This window comes from Salmo salar, chromosome ssa14, assembly GCF_905237065.1.
Source record: "Salmo salar chromosome ssa14, Ssal_v3.1, whole genome shotgun sequence".
Lineage (NCBI taxonomy): Eukaryota > Metazoa > Chordata > Actinopteri > Salmoniformes > Salmonidae > Salmo > Salmo salar.
Window position 1 is genome coordinate 19,088,518 of NC_059455.1, and position 12,070 is coordinate 19,100,587.

General features: G+C 40.7%; 1 protein-coding gene across 7 annotated transcripts in view; it reads left to right on the forward strand.

Annotated features, from left to right (window-relative positions):
* The first annotated feature begins 3,138 nt into the window (after positions 1-3,138).
* The window catches only part of LOC106568835 (cyclin-Y), a 62,650-nt gene continuing 53,718 nt past the window's right edge, over positions 3,139-12,070 (forward strand). For 2 of the 7 annotated variants that reach the window (XM_045694033.1, XM_014139541.2), the window contains exon 1: positions 3,270-3,807. In XM_045694033.1, the coding sequence (XP_045549989.1) occupies positions 3,654-3,807 (154 nt within the window). In that variant the 5' untranslated portion in view covers positions 3,270-3,653. Of the gene's footprint in view, positions 3,199-3,269; positions 3,808-12,070 lie in introns of those variants that run through there. The other 5 variants (XM_014139546.2, XM_045694034.1, XM_014139544.2 and 2 more) reach the window with 4 other exon arrangements.

Sequence of the window (12,070 nt, forward strand, 5' to 3'; positions counted from 1 at the left end):
TGAAAAAAGGCGTACATTTAAGTTTGTTCCACCTGAGTGAGTCTGACCACAAGTCAGAGACCACTCTGATGACACACCAAATGTGTTTGATGGATCACGGGAAAAGAGCAGGAATAGGCTTTTGTAGGCTACAGTCCAAGATATATCTTTCAATGGTGCGACTACTGTCGGCATTCAAAGATTATCCAACTGGAATAAACACTTGGAGGTAGGATGACAGCAGTGGTGTATGGTGCAGTCTACGGCGATATGGATATCACTTATTATTGATATCTACATAGCACATGGATGTGAATCACAATGCTGCCCTCTCATTTAGCTTTTTGTTTTTGAAACCAGTGGACAGCCAGTGAAAAATGCACTCTTGCAACAGCTGCATAGTTCGGATCCAAGCCTATGGAAGTGGGGCTTTATTGTTCAATCTAATTCATGCTGATAAAAAAAATTACTAATAAATCCATAGGCCTAATGGACACATGCTCAAACTTTCACACTTTTGATAGACTTAAATCAAATTAAATAAAAGTACAGATGTCCCCTTTAATCTGTAGTTTATACATCCATTTTTGGACTTATATATAATATATTGATTCTTGAAGAATATAACTTATAAACGCTTCATGAGGTCAGTTCAACTGTCCCACATGAGAACCCAAATATATAAGCTTGTTTTACTCCAATGTTTGTAAACATTAACTGTAAACAAACACTGTATAGCCTCAACATGGTTAAAACAATATGTTTTATGTCATGGATGGTCAGTCCTTGTATCCTTAACTCTGTCTATTAATCTGAGAGTGGAAACATTTCTCAAAGCCCATCCCTCAACTTTTTTACCAAAACAGAGGCAGGGCAACCGCTTTGTTATTGTTTCATCTGTGGATTTCCCCTTTAAACAGCTGCATATTATCAAGATATCAAAGTGTCACCAACAAAAATGTAAACAATAGGCCTATAGAAAATGCAGCATATGGCATTTATTTTTCAGTAGTGCTCAAAGCATGCCATTCCTTGAGTGCAGCATTTATTTTTTAACTCGAATTAATGAGCCCAATCAGTCCTCCATGACAACAAAATCATAATCAACAGAGAAGGACCGGCTAATAAGTCCTTAGTTTTGGGGTCATTCTCAGGTAAAACATCACCTCCACTCCGCTGATCCTCAACACTGGGGCCCCACAAGGGTGCATGCTCAGCCCCCTCCTGTACTTCCTGTTCACCCATGACTGCGTGGCCGAGCACGCCTCCAACTCAATCGTCATGTTTGCAGATGACATAACAGTAGTAGGCATGATTACCAACAATGACGAGACAGCCTACAGTGAGGGGGTGAGGGCCCTCGGAGTGTGGTGCCAGGAAAATAACCTTTCACTCAACGTCAACAAAACAAAGGAGATGATCGTGGAATTCAGGAAACAGCAGAGGGAGCACCCCCCTATCCACATCGACGGGACCGCAGTGGAGAAGGTGGAAATCTTCAAGTTCCTCAGCGTACACCACTGACAAACTGAAATGGTCCACCCACACAGACAGTGATGAAGAAGGCGCAATAGAGCCTCTTCAACCTCAGGAGGCTGAAAAAATTTGTCTTGGCAGTATTACCGGCTGGTACGGCAACTGTTCTGCCCGCAACCGCAGGGCTCTCCAGAGGGTGGTGTCGTCTGCCCAACGCATCACCGGTGGCAAACTGCCTGCCCTCCACGACACATACAGCACCCGATGTCACAGGAAGGCCAAAAAGATAATCAAGGACAACAACCACCCGAGCCACTGCCTGTTCACCCTGCAATCATCTTGAAGGCCAGGTCAGTACAGGTGCATCAAAGCTGGGACTGAGAGACTGAAAAACAGCTTCTATCTCAAGGCCATCAGACTGTTAAACAGCAATCACTAGCACATAGAGGCTGTTGCCTACATACATAGACTTGAAATCACTGGACACTTTAATAAATGGAACACTATTTTACATTTTAATAATGTTTACATAGCTTGCATTACTCATCTCATGTATATACTGTATTCTATACTATTTTATCTTAGTCTATGCTGCTCTGACATTGCTCGTCCATATATTTATATATTCTTAATTCATCATTCCTTTACTTAGATTTGTGTGTATTGGGTGTATGTTGTGAAATTGTTAGATATTACTTGTTAGATTTTACTGCACTGTCGGAGTTAGAAGCACAAACATTTCGCTACACCCCCAATAACATCTGCTAAACATGTGTGTGACCAATAACATTTGATTTGGCTAATCTAAACATCCATATTTACAAGTCTTATTCTTGAAGAATAAGGGGTATTACATTTATTGGAATGACTGGAATTCTGATAAACTTTGGTTTTTAATGTAAAGATAGAATTTAATCATATTATTATATGTAGTAGAAAGCGATGGGTTAGAAGAAGCCTTCATAACCAACCCATAATGTAAAAGTTAACATCCATATATGTCCAGGAATGTAAACTTTAACATTGATTTATCCTGCAGTAGATGTCATTCAATTGGTAACATACATTTTTGTCTTCTTCTAATGCCTCTTAAGGGGAAAGTAATCTAAATGTAACTGAATGTAATCAGATTATGTTACTGAGTTTGGGTAATCCAAAAGTTACATTACTGATTGCAGTTTTGGACAGGTAACTAGTAACTGTAATGGATTACATTTAGAAAGTAAACTACCCAACCCTGCTCCCAACTCATAGGAAACCATACCCAGTTGACAACTTGGTGGAAGCCCTCAATGGCAATATCCATGCTAAAACAGGTTTTAGCCATGATGTGTCCTCTATCTCTATAAAATCCGGCAAAACGCGAAATATTTTCAAAGTTGTCGAAATGTCACGTGCGTCCACTTATATCAGTGCATTCGTGAAAACCTAACCATTATGAAAATTCGATTAGATCAAATAAGCCTTAAGTAGCAAATTAGCAATTCAAATGTTTTGTTTACCAAATGCTACACTCTCTCACTGACCTCGATACAACAATTCTTATTCATTGACCTCGATCCAAAAAACGCTTATTTTCGTGGACAGATTTTGGGAGTAGTAAAACCTCTCGCTTCACTTCTTCCCCTCGGTTAAAACGACGACGTCTCCGACAGAGGCGTATTCATTACGGAAACCGTTTACGTTTTACAACTATACGGAAGCACACAGAGAAAAACTAAAGTTTCTATTGGACAAATTCAGGTAGCTAACTCCCCGTTTCATTTCGTTTGCTTCCGTTTAAGAAACGTTTTGCAACAGAATTGGTGTAATGAATACGGCCCTGGCAAGCTGTTTATTATGCCGATTCTGTTGCAAATCGTTTTGCAACTGTTTGGACTAATGATTACACCCCTGGCACGTCTGATTTAAATAACAGTCAATAGAGTGGTTAATGCGTGGGCTTGGCAGACTGTGGAAATTAAGAGGAAGGTGGGCTGGCTGCAACGGTTTACAGTGTAAAATCTGTTATTTTTCTCTGCTGCGTCTATTCATTATCTCGTTGATTGTGCGAGGATTTATCAATGACAGTGCATTTACGTGCTGGTCGCAGCGGCGGTTTCACCCTTGGTGCTCTGATCCCCCTGCCCTCTTCAGGATCAATTTGAACCGACTAATATCATTCTTCGAAGAGAGCAATATTGTAACGGATTGGAAAGATGGGAAGCACGAGCTCTTGCTGTGTGTCTTCGAGCCCGAAGCTCCGGAGAAATGCCCATTCGAGGCTGGAGTCGCACAACCCGGAGCCGGAGTTGAGTAGGGAGGATACGGGCTGCAACCTGCAGCATATCAGCGACCGAGAGAATGTCGACGGTGAAGTATTTTAGGCAGCCCATATCTTAATAATAGCCTAACGTATAAGAATATTAGCCTGCAGTTAAATGTTTCTGTGTGCTGGTGGTGAGTGTTTTGATAAATAACACGACTTAACCATTTTGAAGTTCACACACAATTGTATTGCTTTGGTTTGCCAAGTAGACTATAGCGATAACATTTCGGTAACAATTTACTGGCAACATTGTAATGATTGCTTAATTTTCTCTTAACTATTATAGGCCGACATTGGATTTATTTTAAGTATTCTTTATTCCCTTTGAGACTCTTTCCAAATGCCATGCATAAATCATTACTAAGCATATTCCACTTAGCTAGGGTTTCTGTCCTCTCTCCCTGGCAGTGGATCTGTGTTATTGACATATAATCTTTCTAATAGGCCTGTTTATCTGAACGTGTGCTGTTATTACTGTACATGGGGGCAGGCAACATGGCAATCCAGTCTGCCTCTCAGTCCCATGTGACATGTTGAAATATGGGATTGTGCCCCAAATAGCACCCTATTCCCAATAAAGATCACTACTTTTAACCAGAGTCTTATTTGTCCTGGTCAAAAGTAGTATAATATATAAGGAATAGGGTGCCATTTGGGATACCCCCATGGTGCAACAGAGCAGACCGCATCCTCTTCATAAAGAAAGACTCCTTTGTGCTTCTCTTTGTTTTCAATTTCAGCATGAAAGACACACCAATGGTGACATGGTATAGCACTCTGACACACGCTACTATGCATTACAATTGATCCATTCAAAGTGTCGACTAAATGGGTATAGCCTATTCAAGCTGAATGTCTCATGTAGAGATGCAAATCTCAGAAATATTGAGTGGTCTGCTCTGCAACATGCATGTCTGAATATCTATGATTGGCAAAGTCTGTACGTTTTACATCAACCACTTTTGGTGTTTTCCCCATTTCTCATCAGTATTTCTTGTGGATGTGTCCGCTGACTGAAAAAGGTTCTGGTACTCATTTTGGTTGCCCGGCATTGTATATATTTAGGTGACATTATTCCACAATATTTTAAAGCCAATATTCTATGAGGTGCTGGTTCTAAAGCAGTGGAACATTTCAGGTGCTGGTACCGGTGTGTACCAGCCTAATTCAAACACTGGGTATGTCCAAGCCACTAGAACCTACAGTGGTGGATAGAGGCTGTGACTGTCTGTACAATACAGGCTCAGTGTCTCATTCTACCTTGGCTCTCCTCTCCAAGTTACTTCTGAGTGCTGGAATGGGACGGCATGATCAGGTAGTGTGGGTTCAATATGCCCAGCATGTTTTTCTCAGGCAGCCTTGCATGTCTCTGGAAACAATACCAATAACTAGAAGTTGACCGATTTTATGATTTTTCAACACCGATTCCCTGTAGCTCAGTTGGTCGAGCGTGGTGTTTGCAACACCAGGGTTGTGGGTTCGATTCCCACGGGGGGCCAGCAAAAAAAAAATTTATGAAATGTATGCATTCACTACTGTAAGTCGCTCTGGATAAGAGCGTCTGCTAAATGACAAAAATGTAAATGTAAAATGTTATTGGAGGACCAAAAAAATCCATTACCGATTAATCGGTCGCTTTATATATGTAATAATGACAATTACAGCAATACTGAATGAACACTTATTTTAAGTTAATATAATGCATCAATAAAATCAATTTAGTCTCAAATAAATAATGAAACATGTTCAATTTGGTTTAAATAATGCAAAAACAAAGTGTTGGAGAAGAAAGTAAAAGTGCAATATGTGGCAAGTAAATTTTTTTTTTTTTTTTTTAAATCGAAAGTTTAAGTTCCTTGCTCTGAACACATGAGTCTTCAATATTCCCAGGTAAGAAGTTTTAGGTTGTAGTTATTATAGGACTATTTCTCTCTATACCATTTGTATTTCATATACCTTTGCCTATTGGATGTTCTAATAGGTACTTTAGTATTGCCAGCCTAATCTCGGGAGTTGATAGGCTTGAAGTCATAAACAGCGCAATGCTTGAAGCATTGCGAAGAGCTGCTGGCAAACGCAGTAAAGGGCTGTTTGAATGATTGCGAGCCTGCTGCTGTCTACCTCTGCTCAGTCAGACTGCTCTATCAAATCATAGACTTAATTATAATATAATAACACACAGAAATACGAGCCTTAGGTCATTAATATGGTCAAATCCGGAAACTATCATTTCGAAAACAAAACGTTTATTCTTTCAGTGAAATACGGAACCGTTCCGTATTTTATCGAACGGGTGGCATCCCTAAGTCTAAATATTGCTGTTACATTGCACAACCATCAATGTTATGTCATAATTATGTACAATTCTGGCAAATTAATTACGGTCTTTGTTAGGAAGAAATGGACTTCACACAGTTCGCAACAAGCCAGGCGGGCCAAACTGCTGCATATACCCTGACTCTGCCCGCACAGAACGCAAGAGAAGTGACACGCAGTCTCCTCGTGGAGTGCAATGTAATCGGCCAAAAATGCAGATTACCGATTTGTTATGAAAACTTGAAATCGGCCCTAATTATTCGTCCATTCCGATTAATCGGTCGACCACTACCAATAACCCTTCTGCATTTGACATTTAGCTGGAAGACAGGCGCATATCTCTCCTACAAGTACAGTACCAGTCAAAGTTTGGACACACCTACTCATTCAAGGGTTTTTCATTATTTTTTACTATTTTTTACATTATAGAATAATAGTGAAGACGTCAACTATCAAATAACACATATCATGTAAGCAAAAAAGTGTTAAAAAAAACTAAATATATTTGAGATTCTTCAAAGCAGACACCCTTTGCCTTGATGACAGCTTTGCACCCTCTTGGCATTCTCTCAACCAGCTTCACCTGGAATGCTTTCCCAACAGTCTTGAAGGAGTTCCCACATATGCGGAGCACTTGTTGACTGCTTTTCCTTCACTCTGCAGTCCAACTCATCCCAAACCATCTCAATTGGGTTTAGGTCAGGTGATTGGAGGCCAGGTCATCTGATGCAGCACTCATCACTCTCCTTCTAGGTCAAATAACCCTTACACAGGCTGGAGGTGTGTTGAGTCATTGTCCTGTTGAAAAACAAATGATAGTCCCACTAAGTGCGAACCAGATGGGTTGGTGTATAGCTGCAGAATGCTGTGGAAGACATGCTGGTTAAGCGTGCCTTGAATTCTAAATGCATCACCGACAGTGTCACCAGCGAAGCACCATCACACCACCACCTCCATGCTTCACGGTGGAAACCACACATGCTTCACGGTGGAAACCACACATGCGGAGATCATATGTTCACCTACTCAGCGTCTCACAAAGACGCGGCGGTTGGAAACCAAAAATCTAAAATTTGGACTCATCAGACCAAAGGTCAGATTTCTACCAGTCTCTTCTTATTGGTGTCCTTTTAGTGGTGGTTTCTTTGTAGCAATTCGACATGAAGGCCTGATTCACTCAGTCTCTTCTGAACAGTTGATGTTGATGTCTTACTTGAGCTCTGACGTGTTTATTTGGGCTGCAATTTCTGAGGCTGGTAACTCTAATGAGCTTATCCTCTGCAGCAGAGGTAACTCTGGGTCTTCCTTTCCTGTGGTGGTCCTCATGAGAGCCAGTTTCATCATAGCGCTTGATGGGTTTTGGGACTGCACTTGAAGAAACTTTCAACGTTTTTGAGATTGTCCGCATTGACTGACCTTCATGTCTTAAAGTAATGATCGACTGTCATTTCTCTTTGCATATTTGAGCTGTTCTTGCCATAATATGGACTTGGTCTTTTACCAAATAGGGCTATCTTCTGCCCTACCTTGTCACAACACAACTGACTGGCTCAAACACATTAAGATGGAAAGAAATTCCACAAATTAACTTTTTAACAAGGCACACCTGTTAACTGAAATGCATTCCAGGTGACTACCTCATGAAGCTGGATAAGAGAATGCCAAGAGTGTGCAAAGCTGTCATCAAGGCAAAGGCTGCCTACCTTGACGAATTTCAAATATATTTTGATTTAACTTTTTTTTGCTTACGTGATTCCATATGTGTTATTTCATAGTTTTGATGTCTTCACTATTATTTTACAATGTAGAAAATAGTAAGAATAAAGGAAAAACCCTTGAATGAGTAGGTGTGTCCAAACTTTTGACTGGTACTGTATGTATAGGGAGGGATGTTAAAGAAGGGAGTGAGAGCACTGGGGACTGCTCATAGTATGATTGGAAAGGAGCGTGTAGGTGAATGTGTTGGGTGTCGTTCAAATGCCAGCCATAAGGCCCTGGTCAAAGTAGTGCACTATGAACGGAATATGGATCCATTTGGGACAGAGGATGTGAGTGAGGTCAGACAGTATGAAGATGGGCTGCTGATCGGAAGACTTATCGGGGGGCTGTCTGTTGCTGTCCTACCACAGCAGCAGGCCTGTAGAGGCAGATAGGTAATGACAAATCACTGCTGAGAGAGAGAAACTGATGCCTCTATGGTGACTCGTATGACAAATATAAAGAGGGTTATTCTCCTTTAGAAAGGATGGACTGTTAAGCTTAACACTCCTCTCATGGACTATCACCATTACGATACTCTTGTCAAAATAGTTCTGAATCACATAAACAAACTACAATTTTGGAACCATCTATATAAGCAGTATAAATTGTTTAGAAGGCTTCACTAAGCATTGAAAGTTGCAGTTTATTTAAAGTGGGATCTAGTTCTGTTTGAGAAGCCTTGAGTCTGACCCAGCCAGCCTGAGTTATGTTATTTCACAATCCATTTAGGGCTTTGTGGCCCTGTCCTAAAGTGATTCTCCATCTTGTGTTCTTAAGCAGAGATCATCATGGCATTCCATCAAGTCTCATACTTGTCCTGTATGAACTGATGTCTTGGGGAAAGGGGGATACCTTGTCAGTTGTACAACAATGCATTCAACTGAAATGTCTTCCACATTTTAACCCGACCGCTATGAATCAGAGAGGTGGGGGGGGGCTGCCTTCATCAACATCCACGTCTTCGGCGCTCGGGGAACAGTGGGTTAACTGCCTTGCTCAGAGGCATAACGACAGATTTTTACCTTGCTCCAGCGACCTGACGGTTGCTGGCCCAACGCTCCTACCCAGCCAGTCTACCTGTCGCCCCTTGGCTGATACTCAGTCGCCTTCAGGTTGGACATGCCAGGCAGGCTGCTTTTGAAGAAATTTAGAGCAAGGCTTACTTTGGGCAGAGATGGCTCCTAGGTAGAACTGCCTCTCACAGGTTTGAGACCCAAATGGCACCCTATTCCCTTTACAGTAGTGATACGGTGGGGGGGACCGATAGTTGCATATCGGGATATTAGTTCTGACTTTTTCCACATGTTGTGTTACAGCCTACTTTACTTTTCTTTTTTTTGTCACTGGCCTACACACAATACTCCATAATGTCAAAGTGGAATTTTGTTAATATTTTTTTACTAATGGTGACTTTAAAACTGTTAGAGTTTAATGACTTTGATAAGAGAACTGAGGATGGATCGACTACATTGTAGTTACTCCACAATACTAACCTAATTTGACACAAAAAAAGGAAGCCTGTAAAAAATATATTACAAAACACACATCCTGTTTGCAACAAGGCACTGAAGTAATACTGCAAACAATGTGGCAAAGCAATTCACTTTGTCCTGAACACCGTGCTAAGTTTGGAACACATATTTTCAAACGTAGTGGTGGCTGCATCATGTTATGAGTATGCTTGTAATCTTTAAGGACTGTGGAGTTTTTCAGGATAAAAAAAGAAACTGAATGGAGCTAAGCACAGGCAAAATCCTAGAGGAAAACCTGCTTTCCAACCGACACTGGGAGATTAAATCACATTTCAGCAGAACAATAACCTAAAACACAAGGCCAAATATACACTGGAGTTGCTTACCAAGATGACAGTGAATGTTCCTGAGTGGCCTAGTTAGTTTTGACTTAAATCTGCTTGAATGTCTATGGCAAGACTTAAATGTTTGTCTAGCAATGATCAACAACCAATTTGCCAGAGCTTGAAGAAATCTGAAAAGAATAATGGGCAAATATTGTATATTCCAGGTGTGCAAAGCTGTTAAGATTTATCTAAAAATACTCTCAGCAGTGATTATAACTTGTTTTGATTCAGGGTGTATTTCATTTTCAATAAATTCTCAAATACCTAAACATGTTTTGACTTTATCATTATGTGGTATTGTGTGTAATTTGGGTATTTTATTAGGATCTCCATTAGCTTTTGCGAAAGCATCAGCTACTCTTCCTGTGGTCCACACAACATGAAACATGACATAATGAAAACTTAATAGACGATGACAGAACAAAAATATAAACGCAACATGTAAAGTGTTGGTCCCATGTTTCATGAGCTGAAATAAAAGATCCCAGAAATGTTCCATACACAGCTTATTTCTCTAAAATATTGTGCACACGTGTTTACATCCCTATTAGTGAGCATTTCTCCTTTTGTCAAGATAATCCATCCACCTGACAGGCAGGGGCGAAAATCTGATATCCACTTTGGAGGGGACAATTACATGAAATTTTCTCAAGAGCAATTCCTGAAGGGGACACCAAAAGTAGTGCTGTAACACATAGCCTACATTGTAATATGGTAAATGTATATTGAGGAACCAAAGAAATAAGGTGTTTGCCGTACTCCAAACTACCGGTACCCAAAACTACACAACTAATCACAACAGCAATACCATTGCCTTTAACAAATCTTAGTTCAGTCACCAGTTTAAGTTGAGAGTGGGGGTATCCATGGCATTTTCCAATTCTGTTCCTATTTTACAAGTCAAAAAAATTGAGAACCTTTCATAATGTTGCCAAACAAAGACTCAACAAACTTACCTGAGACTCCCTGTCTCTGCCAGTCTGTCCCTGCATATCTGTCCCCAACTCTGCTGTCTGTGTGCCATCTGTTGCCTGCTCTGCCTAATGACATCATTGTGAAACATTTCCATTAGAATTTCATTTCTTTCTTATGAACATTTTATCAACTAGTCTTTGCGATATTAGGCTACTAGGCTCCTTACTATGCGTTTTGGTGTATTGAAAAATACTCTGATGTCCGTCTTTTATTTTTCTGCCATTTTTCTACCTGGCTGGCTACACACACAGTGTGTAGGTTATTTACAGTAGGAGATGGGCTTCTATCATCTTCAATCATTCTATATGGGCTTCGATCTAAAAGGTAGCTAGCAAATGTGAAACGGATTAAAATGACAAGAGTTGACAGCTGTATGAGTTCACCATTTACACAACATATGCTGCAACCTTTTGTAATTTTAATAGTTTGTTTCATATTGGCTGGCTTCCAACAATAGCTGAATTTGCAAAGCTAGCGAGCACCAATTCCGTTTCAGTGGTGTTTGCTATAATCTTTGCTACCCGGGTTAAATAAAGGTGAAATTAAATAAATAAAAGTTCCCTTGTGACAATTTACCTTTTGCAACAAGACCATTAAATATATTTAAGACAATGGTAGATGAGAGTGTAGTTCTGTTCAGTTTGGACTTCAGTTTATCGCTAACCTTATCACAGGGACTTTGAAGCACTAACTTACATCATCTGCATGCTGATTCCATCTTTGACGACGCCACATAAATGGAATAGGTACTAGCTAGCTTAATAGTTAATATTTGCGCGCTAGCTCTGCATATTCAGCTAGTGTGTGTGTGCGCGATTGACTGGATGAACCTCACGGCAGTTACGTAGCAAGCTAAGGAACTGGCAGTGGATCAAACCATTGTGAGGCAAAGGGCGGGGGGTCGCAATCTTTTGAAACTTAAACGCGCTATTAAGTGTCTATAATCAGCACAATTGCTTTCATTGCGTATTATTAATATTATTTAAATTACATAGTTATGTTTCAGTGATTATATTGGGGGGGACAAATCATATTTTTCCCAGGATGGGGGGGTCGTGTCCCCCCCGTCCCCCCCGGGATTTCCGCCCCTGCTGACAGGTGAGACATATCAAGAAGCAGATTTAAACAGCATGATCATTAAACAGGTGAACCTTGTGCTGGGGACAATAAAAGGCCACTCTAAAATGTGCAGTTTTGTCACAACACAATGCCATACATGTCTCATGTTTTGAGGGAGCGTGCAATTGGCATGCTGACTGCAGGGAAGTCCACCAGAGCTGTTGCTGGAGCATTGAATGCTCATTTCTCTACCATAAGCCGCCTCCAACGTCAGTTTAGAGAATTTGGCAGTACGTCCAACCGGCCTCAACCGCAGACCATGTGTAACCACGCCAGCC